We start from the raw sequence: 27,500 nt of genomic DNA, 5'->3' as shown, positions 1-27,500 counted from the left end.
CTGTTTCATTTAGGACCCCCCCCCCAGTTTGACATGAGTTGTTTATTTGATGAGAATAGAGAATAGAGAGATAGATTTAGTCATCATAGCTCAGTTTTTATTTAGTATTTATTTCGTTTTTGTCAGTGGAAAAAATGTAGTCCACAAACATTTTCCGTCTGTTCCCGGTTCAGTTTACATCACGAAGGATCTTCTCACCCGTGGCACACGTTGCCGAGCAGGCAGAGAAGCCCCTGTAGTCCCAGTGGTGGAGCTCGCCTCCCGGCTGCGCGAGGGGGCCCCCAGCGCCATCAGGCTCCTGGAGGAGCCCCTCACAGGGCCCCGCGGTACAGGGCCTCTCCACGCGGGGCCGGTCCTCTCCACACTCGGCCTCTGGGAGGTCCACCTCCGTCTGGGTAAAGGACAGCAGCACTTTGCACCTCACCTCGCGGCTCTGTCTGCCAGGCCCACAGGTGGCGCTGCAGGGAGACCAGGTCCCCACTATGAACCTGGAACACACATAATGTATTTTTTTCTTAATTTAGTTAAATTCATTGGTTGCTTGAAACTACATGAGTCTACCATGGGTCTACTCCCAACGGTTTGGTTGCGAGGAGAAGTGATGCATGGTGACCCATTGGTGTGGTTTGGGTTTAAAAGTATGAAAAACATATTTTCCCTTTCACTACGTCTTTAAAGCAAAGTTAATTTGCAAATGTGTTTGATAAAGCAGTTTTCAGAGTGCAGTAAAAGGTTTACATTAACGATGATAAAACTGGAATGGAAATACCGTGCGGGGAAAGTACATGTACCATCAAAACCAATCCAGCACTTGGACTAAAAAACATAAACACATGATGTGTCCCTGACTCAATACTAACGGCGTTTCCTTTGTATCTGTTCCATGACATGTACTGTATGCTAGTATCATGTCTGGAGTGAGAGGCATAAGGCTAAATCCAGTGGTGTAAAAGGTAATACAAATGTTTACTCTTAACCCATTTAGGACTGATTACTGATTACTGTTTACTGCAAGCATTTTGTGAGGGTACCCTATATCCAAACCAGGCGCCGAGGTACTGGGGGGGAAGGGGGTGTGGTTTCCCCCCGGCCCGTGAATCCAGGGGGCCCGGGCCCGAGACTGGCAGATGATCGATCGACGACCACACAGCGTTACAGTAACTCATGACAGATACCCATTCAAAGCGTTATCTCTCAGGGCGCTATACAAATATATCTACACATCCTGCAAGTTCACTTAAGAAATAAAACTAGTGTTGACTAATCATTACTATATAGCTCTTATTTTGAAGAGGAAGTCTGTTCGGTTGTAGCCTGCCCTACTTCCATGATTGTTTTTCAGATCATGATGTTGTGAGGGAGGGACTGACAGACAGACTGTAAACATTGATTAGAAGTGATGGTGGTGGTGGATTGCTTTTAGCCAAAGTTTATAATACCATATGAAAGCCATGATGCTGCGCATGTTTTACATAAACAATGTGCACACACTTTGGGTGTCCGGTTCGGCGAGGCCCGTTAACCCAATAATCGATGAGGCTGGACGACAACCTTATAGTTATAGGGCCACTTCACCCCTTTTGCAGGTGTAACCCAGGTCAGAATAGCCAAGTCAATAAAATAAATATCTAAATATGAATGGATTTAGGATATAAACCAGGTTAAAATACACTAACCAAACTTCTACAAAAGAGCTTTAACAATGAAAACTAAATAGGATTTGTCTAAGACTATTTTACTATACAGAGTACAATGTATGGGTTTATATTCTATCTGTATTCGCATTCATCTGCTTGTGTGCTTTGAGAGCCCTGTGAGGTGCTCTGAACAAGCCAATGAACCAATTGACCAATCAGGTCTCTCAATTAATAGACTGCACTTTGGAGAATCACCAGCCCAGGTGATGTGATTCAGCTAATTACATGCTGCAGAGCACAGAATGTTCTGGAGAGAACAGGAGAGAGAAGCCTGTTGAGCAGACAGTTTGACAAACAGAGGAAAGACAAGATTTGATGAATGTGAACAGATTATTTTCATTTAAAGAGAGTTTTGATTGATCCAGTCTCTTTTTGAGAGAAGAGTGCTGATCCTTTTGAGAAGTTTACTACTGTGTTTGACTGACTGACTGACTGACTGACTGCATGCAGCAGCAGCCATGTTACACTGCCTAACTTTCATGGTAACAGTTTTGATTTAATTGCATATCCAGCTAATTGTAAATGTACTATTAGTAGTTGAACTAAGATGAAGACAATGTTTTATTTTGTTTCTAAACTTTTAAGGGTGTGATCCTAATGTGTGATTATATGACCTGTTTTGTAAACAGGTCAGGTCTTTTTGCTTTGATTGGATTGATTCGAGTGATATTGGCATATCACTCTGGCGAGCTACCCACGATTCTACGGATGAAGATCCTCAACACTGCTGTCCCCTTAAATCAGATAAGAAATTGAGCCTTTGGTAGTGTGGTGTGGTACCACTGCAGCACACAGTGAGACTCTCAGTGTGCTAGCCACTTGTAGTGCACCTCCACTGCATACACATTGCACACACCTACCATACCTGGATGGACATACTGTACAGTGAACTCACAATACACTGAATACTTACACCCGGATGGACTCTCAGTGAACTTTTGAGCTACACACATTCATTTCCATACTTACTGCCACACACAGTGGGAACCTAAAATAGGAATAGGTTACTTAAAAACAACTTCAACTTATTTACTTACCTTAGATTAGATTTAAAACCTGAAAAGGACAACTAAATTAGATAGTAAATAAATGGGACTAAAACAGACTAAAATAGGATTAAAATAGTACTTCCCTGTTTTCCTGGGAAGTACTATTGGTGACATTTAACTGTCTGAGCACAGTTGTTTTCTTTTGTTTATTGTTTTGTATGATTATTGTCATTGTTTGTTGTGCATTTTCCATTCTATTATTTTATTGCTGTAATACAAGCCATCGGGCTAATACTAAACCGTACCTATGGTCTGTGGTCTAAATCATTCTTCTTGCTTACTGCTCTTCCGAACCTAGTAGGCTAACTAGTCCTGTACCCTGTAATTGATAACTAAAGGGTTACACAACCAGATCATATTTTAATTATGTTTGGGAGACAAGAAACACTTTCCGGGGGGTTTTATGTGGGTAATACAGTATGTGTTTTTAGATATTTTAGTATTTCAAAGTGTCCATGGGCTCCATGATGTCATGGACACTGGGCTCACTTGCTCCCTGGACTACATGTTGTCTCAGAAAGACAGCCCTCCCCCTATCCACAAGGAGGGGCAGTGCACCAAAGCATTATGGGAATTGTAGTCCAGGAAGGAAGTGAGCCCAGTGTCCATGACATCATGGAGACCATGTACACTTTGAAATACTGAAATACCTAAAAACACATATTACCCACATAAAAACCCAGGAAAGTGTTTCTTGTCTCCCAAACATCATTAAAACCTGTTGAAATAAGATCTGGCTGAAAAAGGGGTGAAGTGGCCCTTTAAGTGACTTTACTTCTCAAAGCAGGCAAGTAGCAACATAGAGACCGGTACATACAGTATACCCGGGTATGGACACTGATGACGCGGAGGAGAAAAACACGCCCCCAGCACCCACATCGTCCCCAGCGGGAATCGAACCCAGGACCTTCTGTAGCTGTGAGGCGACAGTGACTGCGCCACCGTGGTTACACTTGGCTGCATGCTGAAAGTAGCCGATACAAGCTCACCGAACACATGTTCTGGCTCAGCTCATGGTCCCGCTGCAGGCTGGATTGGTGTGGTGAGGATTATAGCGTTTATAGAGTTTAATTAGGATCCCCATTAGCTGGTGCAAAGCAACAGCTAATCTTCCTGGGGTCCACAGTCACCACGAGAGATTAGTGAGAGAGAGAGTGCGCTGTGTGTGAGGTGTCTGTGCAAAGTGTGTGAGGTGTGTGTGTGTGCGCGTGTGGTGTGTGTGAGCGCTGTGAAGTGCCATGTCCCAGACAGCCTATCAGTGTTGACCAGGCTCAGAGCAGCAGCCTATCAGCACAAAGCAGTGATACTCACATGCTTATCATCGCCAGCGGAAGCACAGGAAATGGAACGGGACAGATTCACACACCCCCTGGATAAGGTGTGTGTGTGTGTGTGTGTGTGCACTCGCTTGCGCGTTTGCATGCGCAACCATGACAGGGTGGGGTCAATTGAGGTTGTATGCCCTAATAACTTGGTCTCAGCATTGATAAGAATTGTCGGAGTGTGTGTGTGCGTGTTATCGTGACCACGATAGGAAGCTGTGCTTCAAACCAGAGATCCAGACACATGCACATTAGGAACAGCGTTATCAGTCCTGTGAGAGCGTCCTAGTCCTTTGATGTGGGACAGATTGCCAAGCTCTAAATAAACAGTCGTCCTCCTACAGTCGTCCTCAGAATAGACCAGTGTGAGTAACGCTCTGGAACAACAACCTACCCCTCCATATGCAATCTGCTCCCTCAGTAGAGGCCTTTAAAGATGGAGTGCTGTGATTTTTTCCCCCAACCTAAAACATGAGTAAATGAGCTAAACAGAGAGAGAGTGCTTTTCTCTCTCCATGAAGCCCATAAACAAACTTACTACTAAACTTAAATACTTTATTGGCAAAGACAAAGTACAGCTTCATGGCCTGAGCCATGCACCCTTCAGCCTGACGGCTTCAGGACACTGACCTCCTTCAGCCTGACGGCTTCAGGACACTCTTCCCACATAGACAGTTATGGCTAGTTTATAAAGAAGCCCAATACACATTTCAAACACCTAAACCAAATGGTCCAAGATATCTCCATATTAGGTGTGGTCACAGGAAGAACAACAGGAGACCACTCTGGTCTAGATGCTACAAGCAAGATCAAAGTAGGCCTACCTATTTACCATAGAGTGCAAGCTGTGAATGGTGCCCATGCGTCTATCCAAACACGTCCTGTTGGTCAGGCCTAGTAGTTTAGATGTGAAACAATTTAGTCTGTCTAGTTTAACAGTATTAGGCTATATTAATGATGTGGTTCCATCAGATACGACACATGATCACCAGGTATTATTATTATAAGGAGGAAGATTTTGTATTATTATTTTTAATTTTGTAAGTGTATACAGCATTTGTTAAAATGTAATTGTTATGTGGACAGGCCCACCAGTTCATGAAGTAGGCCTGGTTTGCCTGGTGGGTGGTGATCCACCTGAACTGCAGCCGCACCCACAGCTGTTGTTGTATCATAAAAGGGGAGGAGTTAAGGGAGTGGATGATATTGTGATGTCACTACATCACCCTTTTTCATTGGAACTTTTGACTGTCAAGGATACATCCTCCAGGAAGAAACCCTCAATACAAAGGGGAGACAACCACACCAAGGGGTCTAATGAAGTACGGTCACCTCATAAACACATGACATAACAACCACTCCGGACCGACCCATACGTGTTCATTTGGTTCCATTTGTACACTCAGAGTTACAGAACCGTATAGGTAAATTTGGATCCCTGGTAATCCCTGAACCCGACGTCTGAAACCACATTATAATAAGATCGTGCCAAATTCAGGACACATGCACAAACTGCAGCGGCACCTGAACAAAGCGGTGTTGTTAGTCAATCATACATGGTTATGGTTTGTATTGTGTGACATTGGCCAGCCCTGAACTCAGCCTATATATAATGTGTGAATAAACATTTTTTTTAAGATTTCAGAAACAGTCAGGATGTTTTTTCACCAGCGATACTTAGTGAGTGGAAACAGGCTGCGTAACACCTACACTCAATCTCATCACAGTCCATTTAATAACAGCCTTTCTGAGAATTAACCACTGCTCCTGTAAGGAATGAGGTCTCCCCAGACTCGGGTCAGCTTTACTGAGCGTCCGCATGGCTCAACGTCTCAGGTCTACCTTCATGAATACCCAAAGAAGGGCCACAATGACCTGGACTGCCAAATGCAGAGCAAAGGCCAGATCCCCTCAGCCGCCAGTCAGACGATCAACAGCTCTCTAAACAGCCAGAAACAAACAGACACAAACCAACCAAGATTGTGCTGTCGTCAACAGCTTACCAAGACGATTGTAACTCAGCCAGGAGAAGTGAAGACTCATCGGACGACTTACACAGGAAAGAAGCCCCACATCTGTAAACATTGTGGCAAGAGTTTCAGTGTTTTATGTCTCCTAAAGAGACACCAGCGTATTCACACTGGAGAAAAACCTTTCCCCTGTAAACATTGTGACAAGAGTTTCAGTTTTCTAGGTGACTTGAAGAGACACCTGCGTATCCACACTGGAGAAAAACCTTTCCACTGTAAACATTGTGACAAGAGTTTCAGTCAGTTAAGTCACCTGAAGTCACACCAGCATATCCACACTGGTGAAAAACCCTACCACTGTAAACATTGTGGCAGGAGTTTCAGTCAGTTAAGTCAGCTGAAGTCACACCAGCATATCCACACGGGAGAAAAACCTTTTGACTGTAAACATTGTGACAAGAGTTTCAGTCGTCTTGGTCATTTGAATATACACCAGCGTATCCACACTGGAGAAAAACCCTACTACTGTAAACAGTGTAACAAAAGTTTCAGCCGTCTTGATCATTTGAATATACACCAGCGTATCCACACTGGAGAAAAACCCTACCACTGTAAACATTGTGACAAGAGTTTCAGGTTTTTAGGTAACTTGAAGAGACACCTGCGTATCCACAATGGAGAAAAACCCTACCAGTGTAAACATTGTGACAAGAGTTTCAGTCAGTTAAGTACCCTGAAGACACACCAGCATATCCACACTGGTGAGAAAACCCTACCACTGTAAAGATTGTGGCAAGAGTTTCGTCACGTAAGTTTCCTAAAGTCGCACCAGCGTATCCACACACGAGAAAGACCTTACTTACTGTAAACAGTGTAAACAAAGTTTCACCCTTTTAGGTGACTTGAAGAAACACCAGCGTATCCACACGGGATAAAAACCTTTCCACTGTAAATGTTGTGACAAGAGTTTCAGTCGTCTTGATCATTTGAATATACAGTACACCAGCGTATCCACACTGGAGAAAAACCCTACCACTGTAAACATTGTGGCAAGAGTTTCAGTCAGTAAAGTACCCTGAAGACACACCAGCGTATCCACACGGAAGAAAAACCTACCTACTACTGTAAACATTGTGACAAGAGTCGGGCATGTGCTTTGAAAATACACCTGGAGGGGGTGCCCGCTGGCCTTGTGGTCCAGGCACATGCCACATATTGGCTCTGGCCTGACAGCGTGTTGTGTGTTCAAGTCCCGCTCATGACGACCTTTGCTGCATGTCTCTCCCTTCTCCCTCTTTCCTGTCAATCTTCACTTGTATCTACCAATAAAGGCAGAAAAGCAAAAAAAAGAAAGAAAAAGGGGGGGTACGTGCGTGCGTGCACAAGGCTACTCACGTGGGGTCCTCTGTAGCGGTACGGTGTTCCTCCAGTTCCTGGGCTTGTTTTAACCAGGGAACCTTGGCCTCGACCGGGACTGACTCTGAATCAGTGGAAGAACACACAGAAACACACACAAGCATGTCAACCAGGGCTGACTCTGGATCAGTGGAAGAACACACAGAAACACACACACAGGTCAACCAGGGCTGACTCTGGATCAGTGGAACAGAGGCAGAAATACACACACAGATCAGCTCAAGAGGGCCAGGACGGATCTGTGTTGGCGGCTGCCGGCTGTGGCTCAGGAGGTAGAGCAGGTCCATAGGCGGCGGGTGGATTTTACCTTTAGGTAGGCTAGAATTGCATGGGGGGGGAAATCTCAGATTTATTTATTTCCCCCAGATGGTCTGAAAAGGAGTTACTTATCATGATTTGACCCGATATTACCAATCTCGTACACCATTGCTCACAAAATCAAGATCCTTAACCCAATTATAGCCACTGCATCTAGCTTTTAATTAAAGTAAAAGTAGTTGAAAAGGAACAGTTCTGTTCCCCGGACATGGCTCTTCACAGACGGCACAGAGACAGCAGCCTCTCCGCTGACCGTGTCAGTGTTGCTGCGGCGGGTGTGAATGAACCGTGCGTTTACTGGTGCTGCTGAGTGCTGACAGCCGACTCACAGATTCATCTTCTGAATTACTTCATCTTTACACACACACACACACACACACACACACACACACACACAGTCACACACACACACACACACACACACACAGTCACACACACACACACACACACACACACACACACACACAATAGCCTTCTATATAATGCTGCACACTAAAAACATTGGAGCAGGCCCGCCTAGACTTTAAATAGACAGGTATCAGACGTTTGAGGTCAGATGTAGATTTGCTGCCCGGCTCCATATATGCAGATCTAGGCGATGATCCAGTCTTCTCCATTTATGGCTATCCAGGGTTTGATGAGGTCAGTGTTGTGATCTTCATATATGGAGACGGCCATATATGGAGCGTGATGGACTGATGGCCATATATGGTTGCTTGATGTGTCACGAGGTGTGACAGACTGACGGCCATATATGGTGGTGTGACAGACAGACTGACTGACTGACGGACTGACTGATTGTTTTGTAGGTTTTCATAGTAATCTGCGACCTACGGTCACAACAAATGCACAATCTACCAATTGATGATGGGTTCCAGGTGTGATGATTGGTGGACTGCGATTGAGTAGGTTGACCAGGTTGCCCAAATATGGACATGTGCATCAAGGCGACCTACAAACCCAAATGCCCAAATATGGAAATCTGCATCAGAGTGACATCACACTTACAGTAGTCATATTCCAGCACTAGCCATCAGCCCAACACACACACACATCCGTTTACAGCACAGTCCCAGCAGACCAGCGCTGTGTTACTCGCTTCACGATCTCACTTTAACCCCCGACCGACGTTAAGGTTCTTGAGACCATTGATTTCTGCCACACCTATCTACCGATCCAGAACACCTTCTTCTCTTCTTCTGTGTAGTGTTATGTTGAAGACGAATCTGGAGGAGGTCCAGACCGGAAGCTGCTCTCCTAACATGCTCTCTGCCACCGAGACTGAGCTCAGGACACATCTGGTCGACAAGGAGCAGGAACTGTGCCGGGTCGACAAGGAGCAGGAACTGTGCCGGGCCAAGGAAGCCCTGCGAGCCATGAAAGAAGACCGCGAGCGGCTGAAAGTGGAGAAGTCGGACATGGCGCGTCAGATGCAGCAGCTGTACGCCACGCTGGAGAGCCGAGAAGAGCAGCAGCGAGGCTTCATGCGCAACTACGAGCTGGCGCTGGGCAAGGAGAGGGACCGGGTGGAGAGGGAGAAGTGTGACCTGCGACGGCTGGCCAGGGAGGCCGCGAGGCGGGCTGACGCCCTTCGCTCTCAGGTGGCCGCGAAGGACGGCCGCGTGGCAGAGCTGGAGGCCGAGCTCGGCGCGGCCAAGCGCTCTATGGCCGCGCTGGCCGAGGAGGTGCCCTGCAGGCTCTACTTCTGGAAGAGATGGGATCTGAGGCGGCGGCTGCGTTCCGTGACAAAGAGGTCTCCGAATGTGACAGGATAGTGCTGCGCAAATAGTCAGAAAAAGATTCATTCAGACACCTATGCGATCTCATTTCTACATTATTTTTAGTTAAGAATCGTGCAGCACTGGTTGGCTCTCGTATGTTTTTGAGACGTAAAGAGAGGTTTAAATCAATCAACTCTGGTGTTGTCTGTTTAAAGCCACAGGTCCAGGTTCCACATTTTGAATGTAGTAATGTTCAGCAACTACAGCGACTAGTTGCTGTCTCACGACATGGCCAAATGTCCTCGAAGCTTACTCCTCGTCCTAGGACGGGCCAGCCAGCGGGTGTATCAGTCTGGCTACAACATAACCATAAACAAACCAATACGCCCATATATATGCATGTCACTATGACTCAAACATAACCATAAACAAACTGATACACCCATATAGAGGCATGTCACTGACTCAAACATAACCATAAACAAACTGATACGCCCATATATAGGCATGTCACTCTGACTCCAACATAACCATAAACAAACCGATACGCTCATATATAGGCATGTCACTATGACTCAAACATAACCATAAACAAACCGATATGCCCATATATAGGCATGTCACTCTGACTGAGGTGCCCACAATGCTCAGTACAATACAAGCTCACAATGCAGATCAGCTATTTTCAGAATGCAACTACGTCGTACGATGAAGAATTATACAGATTGTGCAGTGGGAGATGTCTTTTGTTGGCCGATCGTGTATGTCGCTCGTCAGCGCAAAAAATATCAAGCTATTGGAAGCTATTTTTCGGTGGCACATTATGTTTAATCAAACAACAACAAGTTTACCTCAGTGTTTTGGGTAGGGACATGTTCTGGTATGCGTGGATTAGCGCCAGCCCAGTGCACATCATCATCCAATGATGCGCTGCGCACTCCAGAGAAATTGCACGGCTGAGAAAGATTTGTTAATTTGGTGTCGGATTTGGGCTTATTGGCCTCTTTAGGGGGTGGTTTTGCCTGGAAGGCTCTATGGAAATATGTCACAGTCTTGAAGGAAGTGAACTGTGAGAGCACACCATTCACACATGTCAGACATTCGCATTCATAACATTCATCAAGCAGAACAACAGTACGTTCAGTTCACGTTTCCCCCAAAACATGAACGGGTTTGTGAACGATCCATCGTTCACTGAACACGTTCAGGGACAACACTGGCGAGAGGTCAACAACATCCATCCTAAACCCTCTTCTTCCACACGGGGAGGAAAACGGAACGTGGAAGTTTGATGGGATACATTTTGACACATCATAGTGTGGTACGAGGCGTCAAAAAAACAGCTCCCGTAGGATTTTTGTGCTACATTTTCTTTGCAGATCTTGGTTCTATAGAGTCCAAACTATGAGAAAATGATGGGGTTCAAATTTTCCCGACCCCCACCCCGTTTCTGGGGGGGGGGGGGGGGGGGGGTCATCTATTTGGGACCTCACAGAACAGTATGCCAGCCTGTCAATGTCTGATTTTCATAATATTAGAATTGTTTTGTGTTTTAAAACATTCTTTTTGTTGATTTCTTAAACTTTTAAAGTGGTCAGAAGAATCATTTTTGACTTTTGGTAAGGGTGTTTCCTCACCTGGGACCTCCCGGACTGACCCCTGGGCCTATCCCAGTTCTCATTACATTCCTTGCTCTGCTCCTGCTACAGAATATGGTCAAATTAGATCATAAATGAAGCATAAAAGTATTTGTTGCTGGGCTCTGATATAAAAAATAGTAGTAGCCAATACCAGGGGTCTTCCACAGGGGGCACATGACCCCTAGCGGGTCCTCAGAGTTACTATACAGGGGCCCACAAAATCATTTGTGGGATAGGAACTTTTCTTCATTTTTTTACATTAAACCACTTGAACCATAGCATCCCTTTTCCAAGGAGAACTTTAGCCAACAATAGCTGATCTACAAGGTTGTAGTTTGAGCTTGTAGATCAGCTATTTTCAAAGTAAGGTGCCTCAGACCCAAGTGTAGCAAATATTGCTGCTAAATAAAGATCAGCCAGGCTGCTGCTGTCTTTCTCTTTTCTCTTTGTCTTTCTGTTGTCGGTCAGGTGACTGGGAGGGCTACTTGTCATCCTTAGAGGAACTCATCAAGTATTTCATTGCCCGTGATCTCCTTAAATATGCTCGACTGATGCCAGTCTATCTTGCCCAAATGAACGCTCTTGAACAGGATGACCCAGAAATACTGTATGGAACGCACTGAAGTCAGGTGAATTTGTGGTGGCAAAGTCAGACATACCGTTCACTCATCTCTTCACAGAGCAAGCCAAAATCAAGAAGCTAAAGGGACATGGTGGGATGGTTGGACTCAGTAGAGATGAAGCAGCTCTGGACCGACTAGTCACTATACCACACCCAGTGGCGTAACTAGATGTCAGTGGGCCCCGACGCAGGCTGATCAGCGAGTGCCCCCGACCCACCCTTATGGGTCAATGCCTACTTGAGGCTTGATGATGATGATCCTGCCATTAATTGCTTCAAGGACTTTGGAATGGGTTCCATTCCTCCTGAGCTTGTTAACGGCAAGCTTCCCTCACCATTGGAGTCATTGGAGCATTTTGCATGCCGTGTTTACAGTCCAAAAGGCCCAACAACCTTGCCATTACTCAGATGGGAACTATTTCGGTCAAAGAACTTGGAGGGTGAGATGCTACCTCCAACTCATGCTGCACTGTTACCACAACTACGTCACAATGTGGGATAAGTCATTCATACCTGACAAATTTCCCTGAGCTTCCACCAATCAAACAAAATGGATGGAATTCAGATAGTGGAGGGTATGTTCCAGTCAGGTGTCTTGCCCTCCCTGCTCCAAAGGCAGTACTTGAGCTCATCAAATGTGGTTGCAAAGCAGGTTGCAAGGGACGGTGCAGCTGCTCAAACAATAACCTGCCTTGCACTCCTCTCTGCAAATGCTATGGTGGAGACTGTGTCAACACTATTAGGGAGGACATTCAAGATGATGATGACGAAGATGAATAGATCCTGCAAATAATGTATTGTAGGCATAATTGACCATGGGCTCTTTAACACATTGATTGCTAGAGTTTTCTATTTGCTCAGGCTTGGTGGTGCTGAGCGATTAACATTGGGACTTCTGAACTTTTCCGGGGCCCACAGCGAGGGGCCTCTTATAGCGAAAATCACACCCCTGTGAAGTGAGCAGTGCAATGTTGCGCAACATTGCACTGCTCACTTCACAGGGGTGTGATTTTCATTATTATTACAGTAGAAGTATTTTTCTTATGAAAGCAGAGAGTCTTCTGTTTCATACGGTATATAGTATGTACATTTCGCTATAGGCCTTATTTTGTGAATAATAGTTCTTCTGGTCCATGCATTTTCTGAAATCCTCTCTGGTGGGCGCAAGCTGCATTCAATAGCCAATTACTGACAAACTATATTTGTATATTTGTTTTCCTCCTAAAAGTAGACATTCAGGGCTTTCATTCAGTGTGTAGTATGTATATGATAATAATTTATTTATGTTTATATCTGCCTGTCAATCTCTGTGACTTTAAACCTTTATAACTCGCTATGATAACTTCATGAGGAAATGCTCACTTCACAGGGGTGTGATTTTTATTATTATTACAGTATTAGTTTTTTTCTTATGAAAGCAGAGGGTCTTCTGTTTCATACGGTATATAATATGTACATGTCGCTATAGGCCTTATTTTGTGAATAATAGTTGGACCTGAACAACTGCATTCAATAGCCTACTAGTACTGACAAACTGTACATGGGATCAATATTATGTATTTGTTTTCCTCCTAAAAGTAGACAATTAGGGCTTTCATTCAGTGTGTAGTATGTATATGACAATAATTTATTTATGTTTATTTTTATATCTGCCTTCAGAACGATAGTATAACGGTGAGATGCGTTACTGGATCGGTGAGTTTAGTGGTTGAGGTTGACATGTCTGGACATGTTTGAGGAAAGAAGCACAGGAGAGAGAGATGATCAAATAACTGGCCGCTTTGTTGGACAACGCTATCTTCACTTTGTTTGGGCAAAGAAGCACGTATAGTAGAGATCAGTGATGGAAAAGAGTTTTATCCACGGCAGATAAGTAATGACGTATTATCGAGGGACCGCCATGATCAACTAACTGCCTGGGACCGAGGCTACGTTGTCACCAGCCAATGCAGCCATCGCTATCCGTTGTGTGATTGTAGCCTTTTTATTCATTATAATTGCAGTGATAAGACCTATATCACAGCCGGGCGTCTCTCTCGATACCGTGGATATAGCCTACATCCACAATCACACAACGGATAGCGATGATGGCTGCATTGGCTGACGAAGACGTAGGCAGTAAGTTGATCATGGCGGTCCTTCGATAATACGTCATTACTTATCTGCCGTGGATATAAAGCTCTTTTCCATCGCTGATCGTGCTTCTTGCCCAAACAAACAAAGTGAAGACGCGATGGCGATGCACACAACGGATAGCGATGGCTGGTGAAGACTGAAGACGTAGCCAGGCAGTTAGTTGATCATGGCGTGTGCCGTGTGCGTGTTGAAAACGTTATGAAATGGCGATCGTTGAAGATTATTCTTGGTTTATATACTGGCAGAGGGCAAATCGACACGACTGCGTTATATCTTTTTCCGAGAATGAGAGAGCGGTGCAAGGCGATTGCAAGGCGCAGTGTGGCCTGGGGCCAGTGGGGGGGGGAACTCAAACTGCAATGCGATCCGGGCAGAAGAGACTCCCCCCACAAAGATTCCTCGGGAGAAACCATGTAGAAACAGGAGGGGAGGGGGAATCGAGTGTATTCACAGACACTAGACTACTACTAGAGTATGGGTAACTCCATTTTAGATGCCCTGACATCTGCGTTGGTCTATGCCGTTGCCGTGCAGACCCATACGTGTAATGGAGGCATTGGAGGAGGGAGCGTCTTCGCCACAGACAGACCTCTTTTCAGGAGGGAGGGGCTTTTTACTCCCGGATCACATATTGGAGCTTCCTGGAGAGGATCGCTGTTAGTTTCTTCGGTGTCCTGGAGCATAGGACGTTGATGTACAGTAAGCAATAAAAAAACGTATAAAACGTATAGTTACGCTTCGCGCGTACGGCGTTCGATATTAATAAAGCGTATGGATACGTTTCCAGCATTTTTTGTGTTAAGAGGATATAATAGGTGTGTGTGTTGTGTTGTTAGTGTGAGCGCAGTGTGTGAAATGGACAGGTTCGTGCCCAAAGTGAGAAGTTGCAAAACCTTTATTCCCTGCAGTAACATCTGTCAACAATAATGGTAGAATACTAGTAAACTATCAAAGTACTTTACATAAATGCAAGATATTCTACGACTTGCAAATCACATATATGGGTGCAAGAATAGGGGCAAAACTAGTCCCGGCCCCCTGTGGAAGACCCCTGGTATTAACTACTACCCTTTTTTGTAATCAGTGCCCAGCTATAAAAACTTTTAATGCTTAAATTATTATCTAATTTGACATTATTCTGGAACAGGAGCAGAGCAAGGAATGTAATGAGTACTGAGATGAGTCTGGGGGGCCCCGGGTGAAGAAAGACCCCAACCAAAAGTCAGAAAAGATTATTCTGGCTACTTTCAAAGTGTAAGAAATCAACTCAGAATATTTAAAAACCTATAAAACAACCCTAATATTATGAAAATCGGACATTAATTGTCTGGCGTACTATTATGGGAGGTCCCAAAATATATGACCCCCCAAATAAGGGGTGGGGGTCGGGAAAATTTGAACCCCATCATTTTCTGACAGTTTGGTCCCTATGAAAGCCAACAAAGCAAAAACTGACCACTTTCTAATGAGCGGTCGGTTTCACACACACACACACACACACACACACACACACACACACACACCTCGGGGCTTGTGGCATGCCACAGGGACGAGGCAGTCTTCTTTAACGTGCGGTTTGGTGTCAGCCTGGCAGCCTCCGGTGTGTTGGCCACGGTGGTCCATGCACAGAACAACACGATACCGCAGACCCCCACCACAGGTCACCGTGCACTGGAACACACACACACACACACACACACACACACACACACAAATGTTACAAATCAGTATTGATTTAAACCGATTGAAACTATGATGAAAAATGTCTGTCGGCTAACTTTGTTCACTGAAACTAAATAAAGCTCAATTATTAAAGCTGTGAGGATTAAAACTAATTAGGAATAAACATAGTGACAATTCGAAAGGCTCTAGGGACCACGGAATGCAAACGACTGAAATCAGTGGTGGCGACTGAGAACTTTAATAAGGGTCGTTTCAGACAGGGAGCGAGTAGCCTCAGAAACCCAGACGTATTTATTTCCAGGGAGAAAAAAAAAGTCTGGGACCGAGTCCACTTCAATTTGGAATAGAGTAGCGCAAACGTCGATCACTCTCTGCTGATTTCTGATCGTCTGCACCTTTGTTAATTTGACGCACACAAGCACACACGTACACGCACACACACACACACACACACACTCCTCTCTCTCTATGTGGCTCAAATTAATTAGTCTCATGTCGCACAGCTGCGGGAGCTGCCTATGCCATAGCAAGCATAGGTGGACCCCAGGATAGGGAGCGAGTGACACAGGCGTTGTCGCCTGGATCAGCTCCAGGTCTGCTCATGAGGGACACATAGCGTGAAAAAAGCTCACCACACACCAGGTCTAGTCGCGTGCAGGAAACTATTTCACGGTGTCAGTGAAAGTACGCTTGCGCAACCGTTCCTCAACATCTCTGCATGCGTGTCCAAAATAAACGCATAAACGCCTCTCATTGAAAATGTATTACCAGGTCCCGTCAGTCGCTGCCCGCCTGAAACGACCTGTAGTTGTTATTATTTTCCCCGCCGAAAACAATTATTCAGTTGTATAAACGTTTTGATCCGATCTAGTCGAAAGGCTACTCACTCATTAGCTTTGGATGGCTATCCGAAGCTATTAGCCATAACACTGGACTGCGTCATCTTGATTTGCACGCACGCACACACGCTTTCAGTCGCTTTTATCTCCAATTCCTCATCCCAGGCGGCATTTCTGGTCAAAACAACGCCTATTGCACGGAGCCTAGCGGTCGCTGTAATGGCGCCGGCCTGTACTTCTCATCAGCTAGCAAGAGATCAACACCTAATCCGACAACACACACACCATTCAGTCAACATCCGGTTCCGGTCGCAGTGTTTTGGATCTTCAAAATATCGGTTGAACGGGGGGGTATCGTGGCATATAGTAATCATTGTTTAGTTAATCCTGGTGGCCAAACGGTTAAGTGTGATGTTCTCCTCCACTCTCACCTGGGACCACTCCATGGCCACCCACTGAGGACAAGGGAAGGTGTTGCACGTCTTCCGCGTGTCGGGGCGAGGAGAGTGGGCGCACTTCCACTCCTCCACCTGGGACGGCTGTCCTCCGTGCACGCCGGCGTGTGCGTCCTCCTCCTCCTCCTCGTCCATCACACAGGTCACGCTGCGCTGCTGCCCGCCTCCGGCCTCGCCGCACGACACCGAGCACTCTGTCCACGGACCCTGCTCCCAGCTAGAAGGACAAGGACATCTCAACATCTCATCACTCTGTCATATGGACCCTGCTCCCAGCTAGAAGGACAAGGACATCTCAACATCTCATCACTCTGTCCATATGGACCCTGCTCCCAGCTAGAAGGACAGACAGGGACATCTCAACATCTTATCACTCTGTCCACGGACCCTGCTCCCAGCTAGAAGGACAAGGACATCTCAACCAACGTTCTTGGCCGGGGACCCCCGGAAATGGTTTGGCAATGTCTCGGGACCCCCGCCCCGCCCCGACCCCCAATATAAATTGACTGCTAAAATAACCTTAATAATAGAGACAATACACCATAAATAAATACTGAAACCGGATATAATTATTAGGGAATTTCTGTGTACTATATGTAAACTTTTCATTTCCATTTCCCAGGGATTCAGTTGCAAAAAACAAAAACAAAAAATATATATATATATAATTTGGGGACCCCCCAAAATAATTTGGCGATCCCCCGAGGAGTCGCGACCCACGGGTTGAGAACCCCTGAATTAGTCAACTAGTACCAACAAGGTCGACTAGTGGATTTACTAGTCGACTAGTTGAATTAGTTGACTAGTTGCTTAAAGCCCTAATCTCAACATATTATCACTCTGTCCAGATGGACTCTGCTCCCAGCTGGAAGAGGGACATCTCAACTATTCACAACATCCACACTCATCTAGACCCTCCAGAAAAATGCAGGCTAAAATCCTTGAATTTCCACTCGGGGGGCATGCTTGCATACATTAGAACATATACCAACAGTCCTCACTTCCTGTGAGGTTAGGTTCAGGGTTTTGCTTTTGGGTAGGGTGTCGGAGTAATGCCTGATGGACTGTTAGCACATCGGACCAAACACATGCACCCGTTCCACTCACTGAGGCAGAGGTTGGAAGTGGTTAGGGTTAGCGGTAGTGGTTAGTGGTTAGGGTTATAATTATGTTCCACTCACCGAGGCAGAGGTTGGAAGTGGTTAGGGGTAGTGGTTAGTGGTTAGGGTTGTATGTTCCACTCACCGCGGCAGAGGTTGGAAGTGGTCGTATGGCATGACTTCTTTGAATCCATCGCTGGAAAGAGAGACAGCGTCAGTACAGAGAGAAAGAGAGATGGCATCATCATTTTTCGACCACGGTCGAGATCATAGATTTCACAATGCCATGGCAGAGTTTCCGGTCCTTCATTGCCATCCCCAGTTCCTGCTTACTGATGCATGTGTCCCTATTGATGACATCAATAGGGACGCTAGTTCTACAAGACTAGAGGAGGATATGAAAAGCAGAGGCATAACCATACCTCTCCGGGCAGGGCTCCATGTTACACTCCTTCAGCTTGGGCGTGGGTTTGGTGTTCTCTGGGAAGCTGTTGCACTGCTGCTCCGGCAGGCTCTGGTTGGAGCGGATGTCCGTGCACTCTGCCGAGTTCAGCTGGTAGCCTAGTGGCCAGTTGACCACATGACAGACAGATTGTTAAATGTTCAGCTGGTAGCCTAGTGGCCAGTTGACCACATGACAGACAGATTGTTAAATGTTCAGCTGGTAGCCTAGTGGCCAGTTGACCGTCATTTCCTTGGGCAATACTTCTGCTAAAATCCCGCAACTTCCACCCAAACAAATGATAGCCTCTACAGCGCACTGCGACGCGTTGTAAGTTCCGCGTTGTGAGCAACGCGCGTTGCGTGTGGTGAGCTTGTAGATCTGCTATTTTCAGCATGTAACCAAGTGTAAAATGATTTATACTGGATCTCTTGTCCACTAGTCCCTTCCTAACATTTAGTCTAGTTTTTATTTGTTGATGAAATCGTCAGTATATTTAGTCTCATCTTAGTTTTTATTTAGGTATAGTCAACGAACTAACTAAGACGAACATTTTTTCGTCTTAGTTTTAGTCGACGAAAAAAACACTGGCTGGTAGCCTAGTGGATCAACAGCAAAGTAATGAATGCACTTTGTTGTTTTTAGAGAATGAATGGAGTCAGTGAAGCTCACCTCCTCCACAGGTCACTGAGCAGGGGAAGAAGTCTGTCTCTCTCCACTGGTACCTGATTGGCTGGTAGAACAGGAACAGGAAAACAGTGTCTCTGGGACCTTCATACTTCACCTGAACGGGAGGAGAGGAGAGGAGAGGAGAGGGAGAGGGAGAGGGAGAGGGAGAGGGAGAGGGAGAGGGAGAGGGAGAGGGAGAGGGAGAGGGAGAGGGAGAGGGAGAGGGAGAGGGAGAGGGAGAAGAGAAGAGAAGAGAAGAGAAGAGAAGAGAAGAGAAGAGAAGAGAAGAGAAGAGAAGAGAAGAGAAGAGAAGAGAAGAGAAGAGAAGAGAGTGGTTAAGTTTCTCCCTGATGCTGATGCAGCTAATTTGAATGAAAGAAGATCAAAAAAGGCTAGTTGCTGAGACTCAGCAACTAGCCTTATTTGAATAAGTAAAAATAACATAACCTCCACACGTAACCAAGCGCCAACGCTATATACCCCATAAGCTAGTGTATCTCCACCCCCCAACCATTGTGACAATGTTTGTTTGAGCTAAACTTTAGAGTGCTTTCTATAGCTTTTTGATCTCCCTGATGTTGACAAGCCGTATTTTGAAATGCATGGTGACAGCTGAGATTTATTGAAATGCAGCCTGAGTATGCACTCGACAGACTTCTAACCGTGTTGTAGATATAATCGCTGTGAAGCTGCAATCAGCCCAGTGGGAGATGCTGTGGGAGACTGACTTTATTACTTAAAAGTTAAAACCTAACCTCGCCTCACCAGGCTTTCCACCTCTGAGGAAAGCCTGGTCTCTGTTCCAAAAGTGCCGTATGATCCGGTCGGGAGCGGATGATATCGTCATGTTGTAGTATTGTTTTGTAGCTCTCATAACCTGTAGCTTTTATTGAGAAAAATCGTGTAGCTTGTAGATCTGCTATTTATTTTTCTATCGTGAAAATGTGGTGAAAATCTTTGAATATAAATTATTTTAGAGCAAATGTTTTTAACTCAAATCTTTGCTTCTGGGGGGAGGGGGTCCCTGGAACTATATATTTTCAGATGGTGGTCGGCGGTATGAATTTTCATTTCAAAACTAAACTTGCCTCGTGTGCATAACGTAGACCCGCCCGCTCCATTACCCTGCGTGTTGTGACTATGAAGTCATTGCTCAAGCCTCATTGCTATGTCTTGGCTCAACTGACTAGTCTGTACAGGACCAATCGTGCCCATCTTTATTGTATAATGTTTAAAGTGAATTAGTTTTAACAGGCCTCTGCATCAACAATACCAAACGCCTCCAGGCGGATTCAGACTGACTACCTTAATGAAATGTCACTGTATTGCTAAACAATAAACATTGCTCAAGCACAACTTAATTGTCTTCCGTACTTTTATGTTGTGTATATATACAGTATAACAGTACATCAGACCAGGTGCCAAATGGACGCAGACTGTTTGGTTACACCCAGCCTGTCAGGGCAGAGTAGGTGCTGTACACATAGAGCTATGTTAATAGAGTAGGTGCTCTACATAGAGCTATGTTAATAGAGTAGGTGCTCTACACATAGAGCTATGTTAATAGAGTAGGTGCTCTACACATAGACCTATGTTAATAGAGTAGGTGCTCAACATATAGAGCTATGTTAATAGAGTAGGTGCTCTACATAGAGCTATGTTAATAGAGTAGGTGCTCTACACATAGAGCTATGTTAATAGAGTAGGTGCCGTACACATAGACCTATGTTAATAGAGTAGGTGCTCAACATATAGAGCTATGTTAATAGAGTAGGTGCTCTACATAGAGCTATGTTAATAGAGTAGGTGCTCTACACATAGAGCTATGTTAATAGAGTAGGTGCTCTACATAGAGCTATGTTAATAGAGTAGGTGCTCTACACATAGACCTATGTTAATATAGTATGTGCTCTACATATAGAGCTATGTTAATAGAGTAGGTGCTGTACATATAGAACTATGTTAATAGAGTAGGTGCTCTACATATATAACTATGTTAATAGAGTAGATGCTCTACATATAGAGCTATGTTAATAGAGTAGATGCTCTACATATAGAGCTATGTTAATAGAGTAGGTGCTCTACATAGAGCTATGTTAATAGAGTAGGTGCTCTACATATAGAGCTATGTTAATAGAGTAGGTGCCCTACACATAGAGCTATGTTAATAGAGTAGGTGCTCTACATATAGAACTATGTTAATAGAGTAGGTGCTCTACATAGAGCTATGTTAATAGAGTATGTGCTCTACATAGAGCTATGTTAATATAGTATGTGCTCTACATATAGAGCTATGTTAATAGAGTAGGTGCTCTACATATAGAGCTATGTTAATAGAGTAGGTGCTCTACACATAGAGCTATGTTAATAGAGTAGGTGCTGTACATATAGAGCTATGCTAATAGAGTAGGTGCTCTACATATATAACTATGTTAATAGAGTAGGTGCTCTACACATAGAGCTATGTTAATAGAGTAGGTGCTCTCCATATAGAGCTATGTTAATAGAGTAGGTGCTGTACATATAGAGCTATGTTAATAGAGTATAGGTGCTCTACATATAGAGCTATGTTAATAGAGTAGGTGCTCTACACATAGAGCTATGTTAATAGTGTAGGTGCTGTACATATAGAACTATGTTAATAGAGTAGGTGCTCTACATAGAGCTATGTTAATATAGTATGTGCTCTACATATAGAGCTATGTTAATAGAGTAGGTGCTCTACATATAGAGCTATGTTAATAGAGTAGGTGCTCAACATATAGAGCTATGTTAATAGAGTAGGTGCTCTACATAGAGCTATGTTAATAGAGTAGGTGCTCTACATATAGAGCTATGTTAATAGAGTAGGTGCTCTACACATAGAGCTATGTTAATAGAGTAGGTGCTCTACATAGAGCTATGTTAATAGAGTAGGTGCTGTACATATAGAACTATGTTAATAGAGTAGGTGCTCTACATATATAACTATGTTAATAGAGTAGATGCTCTACATATAGAGCTATGTTAATAGAGTAGATGCTCTACATATAGAGCTATGTTAATAGAGTAGGTGCTCTACATAGAGCTATGTTAATAGAGTAGGTGCTCTACATATAGAGCTATGTTAATAGAGTAGGTGCCCTACACATAGAGCTATGTTAATAGAGTAGGTGCTCTACATATAGAACTATGTTAATAGAGTAGGTGCTCTACATAGAGCTATGTTAATAGAGTATGTGCTCTACATAGAGCTATGTTAATATAGTATGTGCTCTACATATAGAGCTATGTTAATAGAGTAGGTGCTCTACATATAGAGCTATGTTAATAGAGTAGGTGCTCTACACATAGAGCTATGTTAATAGAGTAGGTGCTGTACATATAGAGCTATGCTAATAGAGTAGGTGCTCTACATATATAACTATGTTAATAGAGTAGGTGCTCTACACATAGAGCTATGTTAATAGAGTAGGTGCTCTCCATATAGAGCTATGTTAATAGAGTAGGTGCTGTACATATAGAGCTATGTTAATAGAGTATAGGTGCTCTACATATAGAGCTATGTTAATAGAGTAGGTGCTCTACACATAGAGCTATGTTAATAGTGTAGGTGCTGTACATATAGAACTATGTTAATAGAGTAGGTGCTCTACATAGAGCTATGTTAATATAGTATGTGCTCTACATATAGAGCTATGTTAATAGAGTAGGTGCTCTACATATAGAGCTATGTTAATAGTGTAGGTGCTGTACATATAGAACTATGTTAATAGAGTAGGTGCTCTACATAGAGCTATGTTAATATAGTATGTGCTCTACATATAGAGCTATGTTAATAGAGTAGGTGCTCTACATATAGAGCTATGTTAATAGAGTAGGTGCTCTACACATAGAGCTATGTTAATAGAGTAGGTGCTGTACATATAGAGCTATGTTAATAGAGTAGGTGCTCTACACATAGAGCTATGTTAATAGAGTAGGTGCTCTACATATAGAACTATGCTAATAGAGTAGGTGCTCTACATATATAACTATGTTAATAGAGTAGGTGCTCTACACATAGAGCTATGTTAATAGAGTAGGTGCTCTCCATATAGAGCTATGTTAATAGAGTAGGTGCTGTACATATAGAGCTATGTTAATAGAGTATAGGTGCTCTACATATAGAGCTATGTTAATAGAGTAGGTGTTCTACATATAGAGCTATGTTAATAGAGTAGGTGCTCTACACATAGAGCTATGTTAATAGTGTAGGTGCTGTACACATAGAGCTATGTTAATAGAGTAGGTGCTCTACATATAGAGCTATGTTAATAGAGTAGGTGTTCTACATATAGAGCTATGTTAATAGAGTAGGTGCTGTACACATAGAGCTATGTTAATAGAGTAGGTGCTCTACATAGAGCTATGTTAATTGAGTAGGTGCTCTACATATAGAGCTATGTTAATAGAGTAGGTGCTGTACACATAGAGCTATGTTAATAGAGTAGGTGCTCTACATATAGAGCTATGTTAATAGAGTAGGTGCTCTACACATAGAGCTATGTTAATAGAGTAGGTGCTCTACATAGAGCTATGTTAATAGAGTAGGTGCTGTACATATAGAACTATGTTAATAGAGTAGGTGCTCTACATATATAACTATGTTAATAGAGTAGATGCTCTACATATAGAGCTATGTTAATAGAGTAGATGCTCTACATATAGAGCTATGTTAATAGAGTAGGTGCTCTACATAGAGCTATGTTAATAGAGTAGGTGCTCTACATATAGAGCTATGTTAATAGAGTAGGTGCCCTACACATAGAGCTATGTTAATAGAGTAGGTGCTCTACATATAGAACTATGTTAATAGAGTAGGTGCTCTACATAGAGCTATGTTAATAGAGTATGTGCTCTACATAGAGCTATGTTAATATAGTATGTGCTCTACATATAGAGCTATGTTAATAGAGTAGGTGCTCTACATATAGAGCTATGTTAATAGAGTAGGTGCTCTACACATAGAGCTATGTTAATAGAGTAGGTGCTGTACATATAGAGCTATGCTAATAGAGTAGGTGCTCTACATATATAACTATGTTAATAGAGTAGGTGCTCTACACATAGAGCTATGTTAATAGAGTAGGTGCTCTCCATATAGAGCTATGTTAATAGAGTAGGTGCTGTACATATAGAGCTATGTTAATAGAGTATAGGTGCTCTACATATAGAGCTATGTTAATAGAGTAGGTGCTCTACACATAGAGCTATGTTAATAGTGTAGGTGCTGTACATATAGAACTATGTTAATAGAGTAGGTGCTCTACATAGAGCTATGTTAATATAGTATGTGCTCTACATATAGAGCTATGTTAATAGAGTAGGTGCTCTACATATAGAGCTATGTTAATAGTGTAGGTGCTGTACATATAGAACTATGTTAATAGAGTAGGTGCTCTACATAGAGCTATGTTAATATAGTATGTGCTCTACATATAGAGCTATGTTAATAGAGTAGGTGCTCTACATATAGAGCTATGTTAATAGAGTAGGTGCTCTACACATAGAGCTATGTTAATAGAGTAGGTGCTGTACATATAGAGCTATGTTAATAGAGTAGGTGCTCTACACATAGAGCTATGTTAATAGAGTAGGTGCTCTACATATAGAACTATGCTAATAGAGTAGGTGCTCTACATATATAACTATGTTAATAGAGTAGGTGCTCTACACATAGAGCTATGTTAATAGAGTAGGTGCTCTCCATATAGAGCTATGTTAATAGAGTAGGTGCTGTACATATAGAGCTATGTTAATAGAGTATAGGTGCTCTACATATAGAGCTATGTTAATAGAGTAGGTGTTCTACATATAGAGCTATGTTAATAGAGTAGGTGCTCTACACATAGAGCTATGTTAATAGTGTAGGTGCTGTACACATAGAGCTATGTTAATAGAGTAGGTGCTCTACATATAGAGCTATGTTAATAGAGTAGGTGTTCTACATATAGAGCTATGTTAATAGAGTAGGTGCTGTACACATAGAGCTATGTTAATAGAGTAGGTGCTCTACATAGAGCTATGTTAATTGAGTAGGTGCTCTACATATAGAGCTATGTTAATAGAGTAGGTGCTGTACACATAGAGCTATGTTAATAGAGTAGGTGCTCTACATATAGAGCTATGTTAATAGAGTAGGTGCTCTACACATAGAGCTATGTTAATAGAGTAGGTGCTGTACACATAGAGCTATGTTAATAGAGTAGGTGCTCTACATATAGAGCTATGTTAATAGAGTAGGTGCTGTACACATAGAGCTATGTTAATAGAGTAGGTGCTCTACATATAGAGCTATGTTAATAGAGTAGGTGCTGTACACATAGAGCTATGTTAGAGTAGGTGCTGTACACATAGAGCTATGTTAATAGAGTAGGTGTTCTACATATAGAGCTATGTTAATAGAGTAGGTGCTCTACACATAGAGCTATGTTAATAGAGTAGGTGCCGTACACATAGAGCTAAGTTAATAGAGTAGGTGCTCTACATATATAGCTATGTTAATAGATTAGGTGCTGTACACATAGAGCTATGTTAGAGTAGGTGCTGTACACATAGAGCTAAGTTAATATAGTAGGTGCTCTACATATAGAGCTATGTTAATAGAGTAGGTGCTCTACATATAGAGCTATGTTAATAGAGTAGGTGCTCTACATATAGAGCTATGTTAATAGAGTAGGTGCTCTACATATAGAGCTATGTTAATAGAGTAGGTGCTCTACACATAGAGCTATGTTAATAGAGTAGGTGCTCTACATATAGAGCTATGTTAATATAGTAGGTGCTGTACACATATAGCTATGTTAGAGTAGGTGCTGTACACATAGAGCTATGTTAATAGAGTAGGTGTTCTACATATAGAGCTATGTTAATAGAGTAGGTGCTGTACACATATAGCTATGTTAGAGTAGGTGCTGTACACATAGAGCTATGTTAATAGAGTAGGTGTTCTACACATAGAGCTATGTTAATAGAGTAGGTGCTCTACACATAGAGCTATGTTAATAGAGTAGGTGCTCTACACATAGAACTATGTTAATAGAGTAGCTCTACACATAGAGCTATGTTAATAGAGTAGGTGCTCTACACATAGAACTATGTTAATAGAGTAGGTGCTCTACATATAGAACTATGTTAATAGAGTAGGTGCTCTACATATAGAACTATGTTAATAGAGTAGGTGCTCTACATATAGAACTATGTTAATAGAGTAGGTGCTCTACATATAGAACTATGTTAATAGAGTAGGTGCCGTACACATAGAACTATGTTAATAGAGTAGGTGCTCTACATATAGAGCTATGTTAATAGAGTAGGTGCTCTACACATAGAACTATGTTAATAGAGTAGGTGCTCTACATATAGAACTATGTTAATAGAGTAGGTGCTCTACATATAGAACTATGTTAATAGAGTAGGTGCCGTACACATAGAACTATGTTAATAGAGTAGGTGCTCTACATATAGAACTATGTTAATAGAGTAGGTGCTCTACATATAAATAGGGTGGCCACCTGCAAGACCTCAGAAAGGAGGACACTTTTGCGGGGCTCGCTCACCCGACCCCCCCCCCCCTCCCAGATCCCCCCCCCCCCCCCATATATTAATATTATTACTACTACTATTGCACCTGATTTTCACCACCATCATCTCCAGCATTATGTCCACAGAGAACATATATTTGCTAATTAAATTAACCTTTTTAAATTATATGGTACCACAAAGGCCATTCATTTTATAATCAATTTATTTTATTTCATGTTTAGATATGTTTTATGTTTAATCTCTTTCTTGTGGGTTTTTTTATACAGTTTTATGGTCATCGGTGTGGGACATAGAATGATGCCAGTAGCCTATATGTTCACACAGCCTCCCTTTCTTTATGATGTCGAGTTCCTTGCTCCATTATGCTCCATTATGTGTCCGGCCAGAGGTTGAGGTGGGAGGAGGACAGGTGGGTCTAAAACCGGACTGTCCGGTGTGAAACCGGACGTCTGGCCACCCTACAAATAGAGCTATGTTAATAGAGTAGGTGCTGTACACATAGAGCTATGTTAATAGAGTAGGTGCTCTACACATAGAGCTATGTTAATAGAGTAGGTGCTCTACATATAGAGCTATGTTAATAGAGTAGGTGCTCTACATATAGAGCTATGTTAATAGAGTAGGTGCTGTACACATAGAGCTATGTTAATAGAGTAGGTGCTGTACACATAGAGCTATGTTAATAGAGTAGGTGCTGTACATATAAATGTTAATTTGCTGCTCTGGCGGCACTTTATCAATGCTCCTCTCAGGGCAGCTTAATAACTCATTTAAAAATTAATAATTTTCTCCTCTGGTGAAAAGCTGGAATTTGCGCGATGGCAGGCTCTCAGTCAAATATGGTCACAAATGTCT

The 27,500-nt window shown here is 43.1% G+C and overlaps 1 protein-coding gene across 6 annotated transcripts in view; it reads right to left on the bottom strand.

The window, feature by feature from the left end:
* The window catches only part of adamtsl3 (ADAMTS-like 3), a 189,339-nt gene that overhangs the window by 45,125 nt on the left and 116,714 nt on the right, over positions 1–27,500 (bottom strand). For all 6 annotated transcript variants that reach the window (XM_083759131.1, XM_083759134.1, XM_083759129.1 and 3 more), the window contains exons 10-16: positions 19,083–19,194; positions 18,391–18,529; positions 18,114–18,164; positions 16,845–17,085; positions 15,415–15,562; positions 7,434–7,518; positions 199–488 (exon numbers count right to left, since the gene is read on the bottom strand). In XM_083759131.1, the coding sequence (XP_083615257.1) occupies positions 199–488; positions 7,434–7,518; positions 15,415–15,562; positions 16,845–17,085; positions 18,114–18,164; positions 18,391–18,529; positions 19,083–19,194 (1,066 nt within the window). The remainder of the gene's footprint in view (positions 1–198; positions 489–7,433; positions 7,519–15,414; positions 15,563–16,844; positions 17,086–18,113; positions 18,165–18,390; positions 18,530–19,082; positions 19,195–27,500) is intronic.

Source organism: Protomyctophum parallelum, assembly GCF_964188405.1.
Source record: "Protomyctophum parallelum genome assembly, chromosome: 2".
Taxonomy (NCBI): Eukaryota; Metazoa; Chordata; class Actinopteri; order Myctophiformes; family Myctophidae; genus Protomyctophum; species Protomyctophum parallelum.
Note: the sequence above shows the minus strand (reverse complement) of the source record. Positions and strands in the feature narration are given on the sequence as shown.